Source organism: Macrobrachium rosenbergii, chromosome 4, assembly GCF_040412425.1.
Source record: "Macrobrachium rosenbergii isolate ZJJX-2024 chromosome 4, ASM4041242v1, whole genome shotgun sequence".
Lineage (NCBI taxonomy): Eukaryota > Metazoa > Arthropoda > Malacostraca > Decapoda > Palaemonidae > Macrobrachium > Macrobrachium rosenbergii.
Window position 1 is genome coordinate 52,151,393 of NC_089744.1, and position 19,513 is coordinate 52,170,905.

At 43.1% G+C, this 19,513-nt stretch overlaps 1 protein-coding gene across 1 annotated transcript in view; it reads left to right on the forward strand.

The window, feature by feature from the left end:
* Positions 1–19,513, forward strand: part of Tmem214 (Transmembrane protein 214) — a 111,328-nt gene that overhangs the window by 22,536 nt on the left and 69,279 nt on the right. Inside the window, exon 8 of the mRNA XM_067097158.1 lies at positions 18,996–19,107. Within this exon, the coding sequence (XP_066953259.1) occupies positions 18,996–19,107 (112 nt within the window). The remainder of the gene's footprint in view (positions 1–18,995; positions 19,108–19,513) is intronic.

Consider the following 19,513-nt stretch of genomic DNA (forward strand, 5'->3'; position numbering starts at 1 on the left):
GAAGCCAGACCTAGACTTCTTTTCCAATGCGTCGGATCTGGGAACTGAGAAATCTCGGGAAGTTGGTGCCCAAAGGAGAAACCACTTCACATTAACCTACGAGAGTGGCAGTTCACCTGGGTCTCAGTCATTTTGCAACAGAAGTCTGCAACAAGACAATCACAGTGCATGTAGACAACACCACAGCCTTGGCTCATATAAAACATCAAGGGGAAACTCACTCATTCTCCCTGGCAAGACCAGAACCGAACCCAATTAGTCACAAGATTTATCCAAGGCAAATGCAATGTCCTTGCGGACGAACTGAGCCGGCGGAATCAAGTCCTTCTGACGGAATGGACGTTAGACTGTCGGGTTTGCTCCAACCTATGAAGTCTATGGGGATAATCGACCCTAGACTTATTTGCAACATCTTGAATTCACTGTCTACTTCTGTTCTGCTTCCCTGTTCCGGACCCTCTCGCATGGGCAACAGATGCGATGATCCAAAATTGGCCAAATTTGGACCTTTATGCTTTTCCACCCTTCGGAATGTAAAGATGACTCTGGTGGCCCCCTTTTGGCCACAGAAGGAATGGTTCGCAGACCTTCTGGATCTCCTCATAGACTTTCAAAGGCTCCTCCCTGCTATTCCAAGTCTTATCAGACAACTGCACTGCTGGATATTCCACCAAGGCCTGTCCACTCTGGCCCTGACACGCTTTCAACTGTCAGTAGACTTGTCTGAGCTAAAGGATTTTCGCAATTGACAGTGGAGGCCATTGCCAAATGTAGACATGACTCGTCCAACAAGCTCTACCAGGCAAAGTGGAAGATTTTTAGGACCTGGTGCAGAAGAAACGGGGTTTCATCTTCTCAGATGTCTATCCCTCGAATAGTAGATTTTCTTCTGTACTTGAGGTCTTCTCTAGGAAGATCTTCTTCCACCATAAAAGGCTACAGAGCAATGCTTGGCTCTGTTTTCTGTCACAGAGGCCTCGACATTTCTTCCAATCAGGATATTTCAGACTTGATTAAGTTGTTCAATACCACAAGATATAGAAAAGGAGAATTTCCCTTGGAATCTAGATGTGGTACTTAAGTGGTTATCAGGGGAGTACTTCGAACTTGTTGTGGGTTCTTCCTCACTGAGGGATTTAACTAAGAAAACTATTTTTCTCGTAGCGCTGGTCACTGCGAAGAGAGTAAGTGAGCTTCAAGCGATCGACAGGAGGATTGGCTTTCCAAACAGAGAAGCAGTCTGTTCCTTCTTATCAAGTTTTTTGGTGAAGAACGAGAACCCTTCACACCCTTGGCCTTGTTCTTTCACCATTAAGAGCCTATCTGATATTTTAGGCACAGAACGGGGGGAAAGAGTGCTTTGCCTGGTGAGAGCCTTTAGGTACTACCTGCACTGAACTGAGAAAATTAGAGGGGAATTTTCTAATTTGTGGTGCTCGGTTAAAAGTCCCTCTAGACATTTATCTAAAAAGGCCATATCCTTCTTGAGGGATCTTATTATTGAATCTCTCTCCCAAGTGGAAGAAAATGACTTGAATGTCATGAAAGTTGAAGTTCATGATGTAAGGACAGTCACTACATCAGTAGCTTTCAAGCACAATCTTTATTCTCCATTCTTCAGGCAACATACCGGAGAAGCAAGTCGATGTTTGCAATGCACTGTCTGCGGGATGATGTGGAGACTGTTTACGAAAACTGCAGTACCCTAGGACCAATGCCCGCAGCTGGCGTAGTGATGGGTGAGGAAGTACGGGAAGTATCCCTTCCTTATGTATTTAGCTCTTCGCCTTGTTTGTGGTGTTGAGTTTTGGGGAAGCCTGGAGGGTACAAGAGTTGAGTGGCCACCAGTTTTTTAGTGTTGGGCAGTGGTCATGTTAATTTGTATGGTGTAGGTGATTTTGTTGCTGGTTTTTATTGTGTTTTGGTACTGTGCCCTGGGCAGGGGCAATTGTCTGAGTTTTGTTGGCCTTCAGTATTGACCTTCATCACAGAGTTCCTGCTGTATATTCTGCCAGCCTTTGGATTACTCTTACGACTCTGGCTATACTGCCACGTCTCTACAGGTTGAGATGAGCGCCAACTAGAGGCAGTAATTATCTGCACAGCTCTCTCACCAGGTAAGGAAACAACAAACATCGTCTCAGTGTTAGCCTATTTTAGGTCATTAACTTGCCATATGTAGAATGTTATTTTACTGTCAATGATTCCCCAACACTTTCAGTTTGGAATCAGCTAAGTAATTACTGGATAAGTTACTTATATAAAAATGACATTTTTATGATAAAGTTTTATATCTACTTGCCCAATAATTATGAACAGAGCCCACCTCCGACCCACGCATGGACATTTTTGCATAAACAAATTGATCTATTGGCTTAGTTGTTCCTCTTTCTTACCCCGAAAGTGGGCGGGGTCTTGTCACCTACACAAAACAAAAGAATCGCTACTGCGAATTACAAAATTTAAACTGCCATTCGATTAGAAACTTTAGGCTAAGTAATTAGCGTGCAAGTATATATAAAACTTTATTTTATCATAAAAATGTCATTTTTGCCATAACAGGCTTATTGCTTATGCAGATGATACCATTGTTTCCATTGATCCCATCTCCTATGTATAGACCTGTGATTGATGAATCTTTTGTCATTAAAAAGAGTGCCCATACCAGTCATGGGGGGATGCAAAATAACCATGACAAAACTGGGAGTATGATCATCTTTTGCATTCAGAGCTTACAAGATTCTGCCACAGACCAATATCACTCAACTGGCAGTTATTTCATTCTGTTTACAAATTTTGGAATTGTCTTCCTAGTTATGCAGTTGAATCACTGGAACTTTGAAAAGCTCAGATGAAAGCAAATTATGGAAGATATTAGAGAAATAGTATCTATGATAATATTAAATAAGATTTTTCACTTGATATTTGAGGTTGTACAGACTCATGACTGAAGAATGGAAAAGATTCCAGATATTTTAGGAGGGCTTGTATTTATTTATATTTCTTGTATTTCAAATTATAAAAAGCAGTATTTGGCTTCAAAGCCAATTAGTTGTATCCCAAATGCTTTTGTGATGGAATAAAGTGATACAGTACTCAGAGTACTGTGAAATATTAGAAAGTTTGAATCTTTTTCTTGAACTGCTAAAAGAAAAAATTGTAAAATTACATACAGAACCATGAATTAACTATAAACATAGTATAAACACAGTACAGTAGACCCCTGCCTGTTCGCGGTTCTCGATTTGTGACTTCACTTATTTATGGATTTTTCTGTGGGACGTATATCCACATTATTCGTGGAAAATTCTCCTGTTTGCGGAATTTTTCATAGAGAAATATTCACTAGTTATTGTACAATAATACCCCGAACTTGCATGATTTGAGTTGCGCGAATTCACAGACACGCGAACATTTGCGAATACTGAGAAACCCTGCAAAAGTGTATATGTTTAATTTTTTATTTAATTTATAAGTTTTCGAGCTTTTATGTGTAAATTAAATAACATTAAACAATAAAAGTAATAATTTCTCTCTCTCTCTCTCTCTCTCTCTCTCTCTCTCTCTCTCTCTCTCTCTCTCTCTCTCTCTCTCTCTCTCTCTCTCTCTCTCTCTCTCTCACTGAGATGAGAGAATTTTTATGGTACATGTATATGTTTATTTATTTTGTAACGATGATAAATTTTTTACCTAATAAGTATTAATTTTCAAATAATAAAATAATAATAATAATAATAATAATAATAATAATAATAATAATATCTTTCTCTCATCTTATGTAAGAATCTCGAAGGCAAAAACCTGTCAGACATGTCGATTTAACATGGCAAGAAGGGCGAGTGTTGCTGATTAACGGGTCAAAGGTTTCTCTCTCTCTCTCTCTCTCTCTCTCTCTCTCTCTCTCTCTCTCTCTCTCTCTCTCTCTCTCTCTCTTATTCATTAAAAATTTAACTCTTTAAGTAAGGGCAACTGTTATCTCTCTCTCTCTCTCTCTCTCTCTCTCTCTCTCTCTCTCTCTCTCTCTCTGGTTCGTAGTTAGCGCAACCTACATATTACTGTTCTCTGTATGTCTTTAACTGTATTGTAGATAATCTTAAATTGATCTAATTTTACCTGCACCGTTTACAAATGGCATGTGCCGTTCTAAAACATATAGACAGAGCATTTCAGAACAAAGAGAAAGAGACAGAATAATGAAGTTTTTAAAAACGAGGTTGAGAAGACTTCTAAAAATAGATTGGGGGAATGGGGAGAAAGAGAGAAATAGGATACTAATCTTCACACACTCCTATGTTTTTACGTCAACCATTTATTTCTTTTTTTAAAGTAGTTTAATGTATTAAGCTAACTTTTAAATGGAATTACAGTAACTTTAATTTCATTTAAAAGTTAGTTTAATACTGAATTTCCAACTTTTGATGTCTAACGTAAGAACTCTCTCTTTTGTTCATAGTCAGCGCTCACACACTTTTACAACTTACTATTTCTCTGTACGTCTTTACCCGTACAGTAGATAGTTTAAATTGATCTAATGTTACCTGTACCGTCTACGAAGTGTAAATGTGCTAGTGTGTCAAATACGTTCTAAAACATAGACGTAATAACTAAGTTGTATTAGTCAAAATAAGAAAACACTTGTTTGTTCATGAAAAAACATTTCAGAACAAAGAGAAAGAGATGCAGAATAGAGAAGTTATTAAAAAAAGGTTGAGAAGACTTCTAAAAATAGATCAGTCGGAAGGGGAGAGAGACAGAAATTCTCTTCCAACTCTATTTTTATGTCAACCATTTATTTCTTTTTTTAATAGTAATGTATTAATCTAACTTTAAATGAAATTACAGTAACTGTAATTTCATTTAAAAGTTAGGTTAATAATTTGGGAGCATGATTAGGGTCATATTTAGTGTTTAAACTTTAGAAATAAGCATTTATTAGCATTTTTAGAGACTGTGCCAGACTTATGCGAAAATTCTCCTTGCGCGAATAGTTCTGGAACCTAACCCAGCGTAAGTTCAGGGTATGACTGTATTTTCATATTTTTGTGACTAAATACATTTCTCTTGATAAAACTATTAAAATAGGCAGATATAGGTGTAATTGGGGGAGGGGGGTTAAATTTGAACTATCAAAATAGGCAGTTTTAGTGTGTTTAGAAGGGTGTCAAGTATTCGTGGATTTAAGCTCTTCGTTGTGGGGTGGGGTTGTGGTCCCTATCCCCCGTGAACCCCAGGGGTTCGACTGTAATCATAAGATATATATATATGAAAATGCACAAATCGTAAAAAGTAACAAAAACATTTAAAACAAAAGTTAAACAGGCAGAACATTAAGAGAAGAAAAGAAAATCAAAATACCGTGTATTAAAAAAATATGTGTGAAGTCTGTTAAAAAATTTAGTGATTTCTTGAAAAATAATTTTTAAAGGCTTACAACTATAAGAAATAATTTTCTGAATAATATACATACATAAACAGTAGAATAATGAAGTGTTTTAAGCTGCTGTTTGGTCCAAGATTGACAGCTTTATGATCATATGCTTGCAGCATGAGATTTTTGATACTGAATCCTGCTTATTACAAAGCACACTTGTAACAAGTGAATAGGTGAAGCTGTATTTAATGTATACAGTATTTTGTCATAACATTTTGAGAATGACTAGGGATGAAGTTTGTGATAAATTCAAACATGTAGGTGCTACACACGTTCAAATTTATCACATCACTGAAAATAATTAAGACAATGGCCTAAACTATTTTATTGTTGACAGTTAATAAATCAATACTGTACTACTTAATCTAAGTGAATGACAACCTAAGTGAATGACATCTAACATTGTATAGGGAAAAGCTGACATAACAGTCTTTAAAATGATAATGATGATGATAATTTATGCCAGAATGAATGGCCCCATCACATATTACTGTTCATGATATGCATGAAAGTTGCTTGCCTCAGCAGGATTAAATGGTCTCTCATTCAAACTAACGGAGGTTTCTGAGGCCTTTTAAAATGATCCGTGGTGGCCAGTAGTTACCATTGGCTATCCAGCTTCCCTTTAAGGAGTACAAGAAAGTGTGCATAATAGTGCATATAAACAAAGGAACACAAATCTAAGAATGGAAGACCATGTTTAAAGGATGTGGCTCAACTAGAAATTTGAAAAAATGTACATGGTTACCACCTGGTGCAGGGCATGTGGGTTAACCCAGTTGCTGCTACTGTGTAGAAACATCTACTTTTATACATGAACTTACCTGTTGTTTACATATAGCTGTAATTCTCGATCTCGACAGAAAATTCAAAACTGGCGGTCCCGCTAATATATGGTCAGGTGATACGACTACCCCGCCCTCTACCGGGGTACCTGGATCCATTTCCATCAACAACTAATCATATTTTCTCTGTCGGGGCCGGCGACTAGTCGTCTGCTCCTCTTCAGGAAATTCATCGGTGCTTTTCGATTTTTCTTTGGTGAAGTACCCACTTTTGTTGACGGTTCTGGCTTGTTTTTGGCTTTGGTTGAGATTTTTCTAGTTATGTCTGATTCAGGATCTCAAATTAGATATTTGGGGTTGTAAAACTCGAATGTCTCGGTCTAACATAGACCCTCACTCTTCTTGCTCTAACTGTAGAGGGAAATTGTGCACGAATCTGGATAGATGTGATGAATGTTCGTCTTTGTCTGTGCTTGATTGGCAAAAGTTGGCTAAATATCAGGCAAAATTAAGTAAAGGTAGGGCACGTAAGGCTTCGGCCGGAAGTTCCTCCCAGAGTAGGAGTAGTATTGCCTCTAGTTCTGTTCCTGTTACCCCTCCTGTTCCTATTCCTGCCCCGGAACCTGTTGTTTCCGAACCCACTACTGTGTTAGACCTTCGGGCAGAATTTGATGGTAAGATTTCGGCTCTTTTCTCTGCGATAGAGAAGATTGGCCAGGATGTGAGTGCGATGTCTAGACATCGAAGTGTTGCAAGTGATAGTGTTGTGGAGGAGGTGACTGTTCGTCCCCCTCGCTCTCCTAGGTCTAGGCCTCTGTCCGGCTCCCAGGGCTCAGGGAGAAGACATGCCGAAAGCTGAAGGGAGGCGAGTAGGGTCTGCTCACGAGCAGTTGCTCCCTCTAACAGTCCTGTTGCGTCCCAGGCTGTTGCAGCTCACCATAGTAAAGCGATGCGGAAGTGTCTTCTTGTGCTTCTGTTTCGTCGAGGAGGAGTTGGAAGCAGTCAGAGTCTAGTAGGCGCTGAAGAGACGCAGAGCTTCCTCTCCAAGTCAAGTTCCTATCAAGAAACTTTTCGCACGTTCTCCTCTTCCGTCTTGTAGCTTTTGGGATAGCCCAGAGATCTCTTCTTCTTCAGGCAGTCCGGATGTACGTTCTCACGGATCGTAAGCGGCGCCGGATCCTCCTGTTAGCATGCAAGTAGCGGCTTCCTTCCCGTTGGATCCCAAGTCGGCTTTTATGCCTCCGGTTCCTGCCCCCCTCTCGCAAGAGGACAAATTGGACAAGATTTTGAGACTTTTCGAAGGTTTTAAAGCACCAGCACTTCAGGATCCTTCTGCAACTGAGGCTCCAGTCTCTGCTCCCGCTCACGCACCTGGCGCAGCTTCCGCTCGCGCGCCTGGTTCCGCTTCCGATCGCGCTCCTGGCGCCACTTCCGCCCGCACCGGCCGCACTCACGACGCTACTTTGGTGCTTGGCGCCTCTCCACAACACGTTTCCAAGGCGCACAATGTTTGCGCTTCTGGCGCTACCGTGGTTTTTGGCGCCTCTTTGGCTCTCGGATCTTCTAAGGCTCCTGACTCCTCTCAAGCTCAGGTTTGGATCGCCTGACGCGGTCGGGCACTGGCGCGCCGGTGACGTTCGGCGACACTCAAGAGGATAACGCAAGTTTGGCTCCCGGAGGCGTTTCTATCCGCGGTGCTCCAACTGCTTCAGAGATTCTCTCCCCAGTTTCCGATGTTTCGAAGTAGATGATGTTCCGTCTGCTCCTACGTCCAACTTTAAGCATCTCTTACAACTTTTTGAAGAACATTTTCAAGAAGACTTTGCTCCAGCTTCCCCTTCGTCTCCAACTACGCAGTTTGCCAAGGATTTTAAACCTCTTTCCTCTAGATTTCTGAAGCTGGTCCTGTCTGTTTTGGCGAAAAGAGCTCTCCAAAGGCAAGAAGGATGGTTGAGCAAGAAAAGATCTCAGGGTAAAACATCTTTCTGTTTTCCCCCCTCTCAACTGTCTTTTAAGTCTCGTTCATGGTATGAGACTGGGAAGTCTTTCCTTGGGAGACTCTGCCTCCTCTCAAGGGATTTCTCCAGCCTTGTGGATTCTGCCCGTCGCTCAGCTTTTTTTCTTCATCCAAAGTCGGCTTCTCGTCCTCGGAAATTGAGCATCTGGTGAAGAGTTCCTATAGGATCTTGGAGATCTTTTCTTTTATTGACTGGTCTATAGGAGCCTTGAGCAGGATAGTGAAAGTTTGTGATCTTCCCCCCAAGACTGCTACAGATCTTGATGCTATTTTGGCCTGCCTGGACAAGGCCATCACGGACGGAACGTCAGAAATTGCCTCAGTGACTGCTACTGGCATTTTGAAGAAGAGAGCACATTGGATTTCGTTTGTCGCGAGAGGAGTCTCCAGGAACCAGAAATCTGCTCTTCTTTTTGCTCCTTTGTTTAAGGAATCCCTTTTTCCCGCCCACGTTAGTTACGGAAATTTGGAGGCTCTCTCATGAAGTCTACTCAAGACCTACTGGCTCATTCTTGAAAAGACCCAGGTTTTCGACTTCTCCAGTAGTACCCAAGCCTTCTTTCCCTGTATCCTCTAGGCCTTCTCGGGTACTCCTTCTTGGCCCTTTTCCCGTGCTAGAGGAAGAGGAAAATTCTCTTCTCATCCCCAGAAAGCTAGGGGTACCAACCGATGAGTTCAAGGTCCTTCATGACGGTCGGAGCCAGACTAAAGTCGTTCTGGCAAGTTTGGGAGGCCAAGGAGCAGAACCCTGGATGATCAACGTTCTGAGAGAAGGCTACACCATCCCCTTCTCAGAGAGTCCTCCTTTAAAGTCTTCGCCAGTAGACTTCAACGTATCATCCAGGGACTCAGAGAAACTTGTGGTGTTGGAGGAGGAAGTTACTTCCCTCCTTCAAAAGGGAGCCATAGAAGCAGTCCTCGAACCTTCATCTCCGGGTTTCTACAACCGTCTGTTTCTGGTTCCAAAATCGTCAGGAGGATGGAGACCAGTCCTCACAGAAGCGCCCTGAACAAATTTGTGCTTCAAACACCATTCAAGATGGAAACCACACAGTCGGTTATCAATTCCCTGAAGGAAGGAGACTGGATGGTGTCCCTCGATCTCAGGACGCATACTTTCATGTACCTATCCATCCGAGATCAAGGAAATTCCTACGGTTTGTGTTCAGAGGCAGGGCTTTTCAATTCAGGGCTCTTTGCTTGGCCTATCAACAGCCCCACAAGTTTTCACAAGGACGATGGCTCCAGTGCGAAATGGCTTCACTTAGAGGGAATTCACATTTCCCTTTACCTCGACGACTGGCTGATCCGGTCTCCGTCAAAGGCCAATGCATGAAGGACCTACAAAGGACCCTTTCTCTTACCGACAATTGGGACTCATAGTAAATCTTCCAAAGTCACAACTCTCTCCATCTCAAGACTTGACTTATTTGGGAGTTCGGATGAACTCAGTTCTTTTCAGGTTTTTCCGACGTCACAAAGGATCGAGAAATGCCTGCTGAAAGTGAGATACCTGATGGCAGCCAAGACTTGTTCTGCCAAGGAATGGATGAGCCTTTTAGGCACCCTCTCATCGCTAGAGATGTTCGTCAGTCTGGGAGGCTACACATGAGACCTCTTCAGTTCTTCCTACAGCAGGCCTGGAACAGGAAGAAAGACACGGATTCGTTTGTTTTTCCTCTATCCACTCGAGTAAAGCAAGACCTGTCATGGTGGAGCGACAGGAGCAAACTAGATCGAGGTTTGTCACTGAGACAGAGGAACCCAGACCTGATGTTGTTCTCCGGCCTTCAGACGAGGGTTGGGGAGCAACATTGGGGATCTTCAAGTGTCAGGCAATTGGTCTTCATCCCAACGGGACTGGCACATAAATGCGAAAGAGTTGAAGGCAATACATCTAGCCTTGGAACATTTCTTGCTTCTGGTGGAAGACAAAAAGATTGTAGTGCACTCGGACAACTCCACAGCTCTGGCGTACGTGAAGAAACAAGGAGGCACTGACTCCTTCTCTCTGTTCGAGATTAAAAGACCTGCTTTTGTGGGCGGCAACCAAGAACATAGAGCTAGTAACTCGCTTCATCCCGGGAGCTCTCAACGTAAGAGCGGATATCCTCAGCAGGTCACTCCAGGTCATTCCGACAGAATGGACCCTCCACCAGAAAGTTTGCCAAGGCCTGTGGAAGGTTTGGGAACTCCCATGCTAGACCTGTTTGCAACGAGGGAAAACCGCAGACTACCTCTCTTTTGCTCTCCTGTTCCAGACCCAGAAGCATTAGCGGTGGATGCCATGCTCCTGGACTGGTCGGGTCTCTTCCTTTATGCATTCCCTCCCTTCAGGATGCTGGGAGAAGTCCTGAAAAGTTTCGAGCACACAAAGGTGTGTCAATGATCCTATTAGCTCCATGGTGGCCAGGAAGATCATGGTTTCCAGAGCTACTGGAGAAAGTAGTGGATTGGCCAAGGAGGTTGCCATTCAGACCAGACCTTCTGTGCCAGTTGCACAGCAGAAAGTTCCACAGGAACCCGTCAGATCTAAATCTGACAGGGTTCAGACTCTCGAGCGACTCTACAGGAGGAGAGGCTTCTCTAGAAGAGTGGCGCAGGCAATGGCTAGATCAACCAGGCCCTCGTCTACAAAGGTCTATCAAGCGAAGTGGAAGCGCTTCAGGGAGTGGTGCTCCGAGTCTGGAGTGTCTTCCACTTCTACGACTCTAAGCCAGGTGGCGGATTTTCTTTTGTTTCTGCACAAGGAGAAGAAATTGGCTGTCAGCACGATTAAGGGGTATAGGAGTATGCTGGCGGCAGTTTTCAGGAATAGAGGTATAGACCTTTCCTCGGACAAAGATATTGCAGAACTCCTTAAATCCTTTGCTACCACTAAAGGCAAATCTCTTCGTGTACCGCATTGGAATTTGGATGTGGTGCTAAAGTGGCTTCTCCAAATCTTTTGAGCCTTTGAGTTCCTGCTCCTTTAGGAATCTAACTAAGAAAACTCTCTTTCTCTTGGCACTGGCCTCGGCAAAGAGAGTAAGTGAGATTCATGCTCTGGACAAAAGAGTTGGTTTTTGTGCGGATAAGGCTGTAGTTTCCTTCACCTTGGGTTTCCTAGCTAAGAACGAAAACCCTTGTAATCTGTGGCCAAGGGATTTTCCCATTGCTAGCCTATCCTCCTTGGGTGGAAGGGAAACGGAGAGACTTCTCTGTCCGGTCAGAGCATTGAAATTCTATCTGGACAGGACCAGAAGTGTAAGAGGAACTCATGATTTTTTATGGTGCTCAACTAAGAACCCCAAGAACCCTCTATCTAAAAATGGGATTGCTTTCCTTTTGAAAGAACTGATACAGGAGGCACACAAGGAATTAAGGGATGTGGATTTCCCCTTAGTTAAAGTGAGGCCTCATGAAATTAGGGCTATTGCAACTTCTTTAGCCTTCAAGAAGAACATGGCTTTAAAGGACATTCTAAGTTCAACTTATTGGAGATGTTCGTCTGTTTTTTTGCCTCGCATTATCTGAGACAGATCCAAACCACATATGAAGACTGCAGTACGTTGGGCCCCTTTATTGCGTCTGACACGGTGATGGGCAAGGAAACCAGAGGTTCTAGATCCTCTCCTTAGTTTCCTTGGGTGCAGAAGTTTCTTTTTGGTCGACTACTGGAGCCTTAGAGGTTAGATGGCCTAGTAGGTCTAATTTTAATAGGTTGGTGTGAGTTTTTTATGGTTGGGTGATATGATGGTGGATGCTTTGAGTACTGCGCCCTGAGCAGGGGCATTATATGCTTTGGTTGATTGTGTCGAAGACGGCTGGGCCAACAGACCTTTCTCCATATAGTGCAGCAGATTGCTGTAAAAATCGTTCAGATAGTGAAACAAGCATGAAATTTGGCACAAACATTCCTAAGACTACGCTCTCTTAGAAAGGGCGCTGGCCACCTGAAAATCCAAGATGGCGGCTATTTTTCAAAATGGCCGCCATCTATGTTGAGATTCACTGGTTTGGGAGCATCTATTGGATGGAATATGCCAGTTTTTTTTTTTTTTAAACCTCGACTTTTAGGTTATAAAAATGTTCCATACCACACATTTTATTGAAAACCCTTACTAAATGAATTGTAACCAAGATGGCGTACAAAATGGTTGCCATAAAAGTTTTTTTTTCTATCCACAGCGCTAGCAGACATAGAGACCAACTGTTTTTATTTAATGGTATATTCATGTGATCAGACAGTTTAACTAATATGCTATTTTCAACTGAAATAGTAATGGTATGGTCACATACAACATTGTGTCTAAGACTGTAACCATAAAAAGAAAAGAAGAGAAATAACGGACTAAAGCAACCAATCTATGTATAGGTCTCTCAACCTACACCTTTGAAAAATTCGAGGATAAGAAGGTAGGCATAGCATGACACGTTGGATGCTCAAGCTAGATTATCTACTGAAGAGAGGGCAATATTTATCTAGACTTCACATTTGCAAGTGCACAGAGCTGTGCAGGGAAGACCCAGCTTGTAGCACTTGCACCTTTCCCGACAGCCTGCTTTGCATCCACATTTGGTAAGCTGTTGGCAACTCTTGGCTAAGGGCAGTTGGTTGTCCAGAGGACTTGCCATGCTTCACCAGACTTTTGCCATCCCCACTCAGCAGGGTTCTCTGGCTGTGGCTGACACTGGGTGGCCTGCCCCCACACACAACCAGCCTGGTACGCAGCACGCTTGGTGTGTTGGAGGAGAGCTCCCTGGTTGGTGGAATGGCCTCATATGCCCTTTGTTTTCTGGCAAACATATCAAGTCTAGCCTCATCCACAGTGCCAGCAGTGCTGGATCTTTCATACATAAGTATGACAAACCTCTCCAGGACCTTCAGGTCACTCTCTTCCACTCTGAGAGGGTAGTGACTCAGTTTGGAGAACACAGTGGAGGCCTCTGGAAAGATGTTCCATGTCTGCCAGGCGGTCTTCTTGCCCTTGCTCCGGAAGGCTGACACTGTATCACAGCCTGTGAACGCATGGAAGAAGAGCATGCCATTCACCTTCTCCTGGCCCAGAGAGTTGCACAGGTCATGCACAGCAATCCAGCGCAGGCTCTGGCCTTGGCCAAATGCCACCCATAGCTTCTCTAGCCCTAGATTGTGGAGAGTGGAGAAAGCACTGACTGCAACGACAAGAACATCTGTGTCATTTGCTTTAACCGTGATGGTCTTGGCTCCATGTTCTGTGGCATATTTGGCATGGAGAAAGATGCGGGTGTCAGCTTCCTCATGAGAGCACTTTTCCAGTCCCTGAAGACTAGCCTCATGAGTGCTGAGGACAGCAGACCCTTTCGTGGCAATGACAACATTTGTGGCAGACATCTGGGCAACTTTGTCTGCCAGGAACTGGAACAACTCTGTCTTGTTGGCATCGTGTCTTAGGAAATTGCGCCAGTTGGATGGAATTGTGTTCTTGTCTGTCACCTTGCGCCTTCCTCCTTGACCACGTTGGAGCCTGGTCTCAGCTTTGAGGCTGGATGTATTGTATACATCAAATACAAGATGTGATGATGTGTACTTGCTGCTATAGGATTGTATCACAGGCAAGAAGTCGCAAAGTGCATAGCCCTCAAAGGTCTTTCCTTTCTTTGGTGGCAAGGCATGGACCAAAGCTGATCCATCTACAATGAGGACATCAGTCTTTGGTTCTTTGTCTTCTAGTGTAACATGACTCTCCAGGACCGAGGTCAGCTGAGACTTCTGACATGTGTACAGCCTACCACCCTCACTAAGGGAAGCTGGGAATGTTTGATTCTCGTGCTGGAAGAATTCCTGCAGATCACATTCACGGCTCTGACAGGATATAAATAGCTTTGAGAAAAGCTGGCAATCCTCCTTCAGAAGTTTCTGCTTTGACTGTTCTACAGGAGCAGCTTCTTGCCTGAAGAAGTCAGTTCTGTTCTTCTTTATCGGCTCATAGAAGGAGACTGCATTGTTTGCCAAAGAGTCTGAAAACTTCTGAAATTTAGTCGGCCTCTGTCAAGGTGTGTCTGTAGAAGTTTTGCTGAGCTGGGGTGGGCAATGTCTTTGTTGTCAATGGAGTACAGATCCTGGCTCTCTTCCTGAAAAGGACTTCCCAAGTGTTGCAAAGCCAATGACAGCTTGCTGACTCTCTCCAAGAATGTCTTCTGCGCATGAGGTGTTTGTTCATGGTGTGTTGTCTGCTCATTAGACTCCTTACTTTGAACCTCTGTTTCGTATGCAGACACCAAGCGGATGATCTCTGGGCCAGCCACCATCCATCTTCTGAGTGCTGACGGATCTTCAGTCAGCCCAATGGTCCGCCATCAGCCTTTATAAAGGCATTGGTCTGCTCATGAGCTTGGTCAAGAGCCATTGCTGAGAACTGGCGACTGGTCTTGTGCACAACAAAGTTGCCAGCCTTGAACTCCTTGTGCAACTCTGGGTGTGAACTCTCTAGGGTAAGCATGTCCCTGAGGTGAATAGGCAGCCAACGAGCATAGTTTGTATTATTGTTGGAAAAGAAGTAGGGTATCAGCTCATGCAATGCCTGGCAGTAGAGGACAAAATTGGCCTCACGGAAGGACCTGATCAGTAGGAATATCACAAGTTCCATAGACAACACCATGTGCCAGAAGTGGAACTGTGGACTCTGCTGTCTTCGAAGGTCACACCACTCCTCAAACTCTAATGCCTGCTCATTGTTGTTTGCTTTCTCAGCACAGTAGTCAGTGTATGCTGTCCTCAGGAGTTTGTACAAACTAGAGGCTGTAACCTGGTGCATCTGCCGTGTCCTGGTTACACTTGCAGCTGACAGGAAGGATTCTGCAGTTCCAGATGAAGCAACTCCTGCCTCCACCAGAGCTCCTGTCCAACCACTGCCATGAAGAAGAGTACCAAGAGATGTCATTGCTGCCATCTCAATGTGCAGACCACCAAACATTACCAGATACTTGTCTTCGCCTTACTGATCAGGCCACTGGCACCTGCTTCTCTGGCATAGATTGGCTGAAGCTGTGAATGGGTATCTGGCCAGGGTTCAGAAAATCAGTGACATCCTGCACTTTCTGCATCACGTGTTTGATCGTAGCAACAGAATGAGCCTGATCACGCAGGAGAGGAAGCAATGAAGTTATGGTTACTTCAAATTCTGGGCTTCTCTTCATTGAAGCGTGATGAGCTGACCACGTCAGATTCACTGCATCATCTATTTCCTGGGTGACTATGACCTTGTCTAGCCACTGATACTCCAGTGCAAGCTGTGGCCCCAAGATATCTGTGGGTGGCTTTGGTATTGCAGTGTTTGGTGGCACAGGGTTCTTAGTTTGAAAGGAAGCTGGTGAGATGTTTGTGAATGTGTCCGGCAATTCAGGCACCGACCTCACTTTCTCAGGTGCAAACTTTAGTTGCTGTCTTTCCTGTCCAGTGTTCTCCTTGGTGGGGTGCTGAAATATGGAGATGCTAGTTCCATGGAAGGAGGTAGTGGCAGTAGTTGCAGATGGGTTGTGGTCGATGTTGTCCATCACTGCAGTGGTGAACAACCCTTTTCGCAGTACTGGGGACAGACCACACCCTCCTCCACATATTTGCTAACTGTGGCATCTCCTAACTGTGCAGAGACCTCCAGTACTCTGTCATAAGAGATACTGAGGCCATACTGATGTAGCATTTCAACCAGGTTTCTCTTCCTGGTTTGGCATAGACTGAGAGTCCCATGTAGACTGGGAATGGTGTTTCTCTGTCTTTGGAGTGTCTATGAGTTGTTGCTCCCTCTTTGTATCGGGAGTAGCAGTTGAACTGCATGAGCTGTGCAATGGCCTGGTCTGACTTTGATGCTCCAAATCGTAACTGTGACTTGATGTCAGCCCCATGCTCAACCATCCCTACAAACTGGAGCAGGAGAGGAGGCACAGAATTTCGTACACAAGCCTCAGAAAATGTGCCATCAAACCGTGACTGATGATCAAGTATAGACTTTCTGAGAATATTTGCTGCTTTAGCAATGATAACTGCCTCTGAAAGATCAGATGATTGAGCAAGTGCTTTTCCCACATCCTTTTGAAATGCAAGTAATACATCTCTGCCAGATTTATGAGCCTCAAGTTCTGGAATTTCTGCCAGAAGTTTGTCTTTGAGTCTCGTGGAATTTACACTTGGTGACTCTACACCTAATTGTTCCAGACGTTGTTGGTAGAGGTGGCAAATATCTGCCAGCCGAAATGTGACTGGATCATCTGAACAAAGGTTGTTTTCAACAATGTATGTCATCAGTTCTGACAGAACTAGTGGATACACATCTGATTCTGACTCAGTGCTACCTTGGTCTTTCTCAAGGCTCCTCAGGTAGGACCTTTTTCTGTTGTAGAGGGCACAAAGACAGGCATGGTGATACTTAAACTCCTGTGCAATGACATCCCCACCAGTCAACTTAGCAAGGAGCTTGCCATCACTAAGTATCTCTGCACATTCACGCAATTTCAAGTCAAGGCCCTTAGTACTAGCCTGTCTGAGATCAGATGCAGGTGCCACTTTCTCACAGAAAATGCAAACTTCATTGTCATGACTGGTTCGGCGCAGTTTTGCACGACTAGTCTCAGTGTTGCTGGTCTGGTCATTGGATTGTCGCTTTCTTGCACGGTCCAGTTTAGTGTTGTTAAACAACAAGCGACAGTTCACATGGTATTTTGCTGCATTTTTCCTGAGAGTGGCCTCTATGCCATCACCTTCATCCAGCCTTGCTGGATCCATTATCAGTGGCATTTCATTAATTTCACTGAACATGGGAATGTTCCTTGCCAGCATTGTGTACCCATCATGGTCTAGGACATGATGACTTGGAGGTGATGTCAAGTGCTCACCTCTTTTGTCCTTCTGACAAAGACAACACAAACTCCAGTTTGTTTTTCTACTGCTCAATATTGGATTGGCATCACATTCTGCCATGATTTCACTTTTGATTAAGGCCGAGGGTTATCCTTTTACCACCTTAAACAAAGCACACATTCCTGTATGGGATTCAACTAGGTTCGGTCTCCCTACACCTAGCCCGATCATTCATCCAGTGCCATTTAAGTCCCGTGTGATCTGTACACCATCCGGTAAGTACATGAACCATCATGTACAGCCCCCATACCCTTGGCTCGGCTCTCCCGCGCTGGCACATCCTGTCTATTCAGGTGCGGCTATCTAACTATAGCTGGTCTGGGGCTGTTAGAAAGCATTTGGGACACTAAACTAAACTATACTACAACTACTAGTCTAAGACTACAGGATTAGTAAAGCTGGATTAGCTGGCACTGAACCCCATGCTGAGTTACACAGCAGTGATGTCACCAGTGTGCCCTGGTTGTGTGCAGACATACACTCTTTTACATTTATTAATTTTCCTTCAAAATTGATGAGTTATTCAAAAGAGATGGCCTCATTAGGATCTAAAACCACAGAAACCAAGATCCATGCTTAAAACGATAATTGTTGAACGGGCATTATTTCTCATTATAATTATTGTTTCTACCTTTTCTTGGCAGCCATATAGCCCCCCATATTTAAAGGTAAACTGTACTGGGAAGCTACAGAAACATAATATTCACAAGAAATAGTATGGAAGAGCTTTACCATATTGCTAGAAGCAAATACATGCCATTCTAGTGAAAAATTAGCCAAAATCTGTCGATACTGGTCGCCATCTTGAATTTGGCCGCCATATTAAATTTTTGCGTGGCCAGTGCCCTTTTCTGATAGAGGATCTTTAAAGAGCACTTGTGCAAAATTTCATGCTTGTTTCACTATCTGAACGATTATGAAATATGCAATTATCTGCTGCACTAATATAGCAACCTGCGACTGAGCTACTAGGCCCCGCAGTTGCACTAAGGATAGCAGGTTACAGAGGCAGTAACCGAGAAAACAGCTTCCTTAGCAGGTAAGGATCCAAAGTTAAGACGTTTTTTCTTAGCCTGATGATCTCAGGTTTTTTCCATTTAACACTTTCAGCTGTCCATGCCCACCGCCTCAATGTGGCAATCAGCTATATGTAAACAACAGGTAAGTTCATGTATAAAATGACATTTTTATAATAAAATAAGATTTTATATCATACTTACCTGTTGTTTACATATAAAACATTCCCACCCGCCTCCCGCAAGGGACAAGGGGACATAGAAAATATGATTAGTTGTTGATGGAAATGGATCCAGGTACCCGGTAGAGGCGGGGGTAGTCGTATCACCTGACCATATATTAGCGGGACCGCCAGTTTTGAATTTTCTGTCGAGATCGAGAATTACAGCTATATGTAAACAACAGGTAAGTATGATATAAAATCTTATTTTATTATAAAAATGTCATTTTTCTATGGGTGCAAGGTTATTATAAAAACTATGGATGCAAGACCATTATAAATGCATCCTAATGGTAGATGTCAATAACAGTATCCAACATAAATGAAAGCAATGGTGTGTCTTTTACATGTACAAGAAAAATAGAACTATTTGTGTTATGTAAATACATAACTTCTTATTTTACTGGATTTCCATTCTTCCAACCCATCTTGATTGGTAATGTTGTTGAGGTATTGAATAATAAAAAAACAAGGTAGACTAAGTGCTTCTCCTTGAGACCAAATACTTCTCTGATAGTTAGCCAGCTCTTCTGTCACCTTGAGTAGAAACTTCAAAAAATTCATGCTTTGTGGATATAATGTATCAATAGAATTAGAAGTATGTATTAATTGCAGTGATTATTTTAAGATTTTTGTTTTATTAACAGTTAAGGACGTGCCTCGTACAGTGTTTAATGCAAGATCCACATTGTTGGAGTGTGTGGTCCCAGCTTTATCTTAAACATTTGCCACAGTCAGCAATCCTGCTTAAGCATTTAGGTATGTCAAAGAATGCAGTTTGATTTTTAATTTAAGGAGCCACCATTTTTGTGAATTTTAAGCAAATTGCAATTGATGTTCTAAGGTATTAAAGCATGTTCTTATGTTCACAGCATGAGTTTTGTTAATGAATCATTTTTTAATTAGGGATTTTTGTTCTTCAAAAATATAATGAGGTACTGTACAGTTTATGGAATCTGCAGGCTACATTTACTGATAACAATATTTCTAAGAGCCCCATGTCTTTTGAATTTCCTTTCACACTTCGGATGTATTTCACTGAAAGCCTTAATCCAAAGGAGAAATAAGTAAAGAAGCAGTTTCTTCCTTCATAGAATTTGAAGCCACTGGCATGGAAGAGAGTGAGGTTGCCATTATAAAAGCATGGTCAGTTAACAGTAACTTT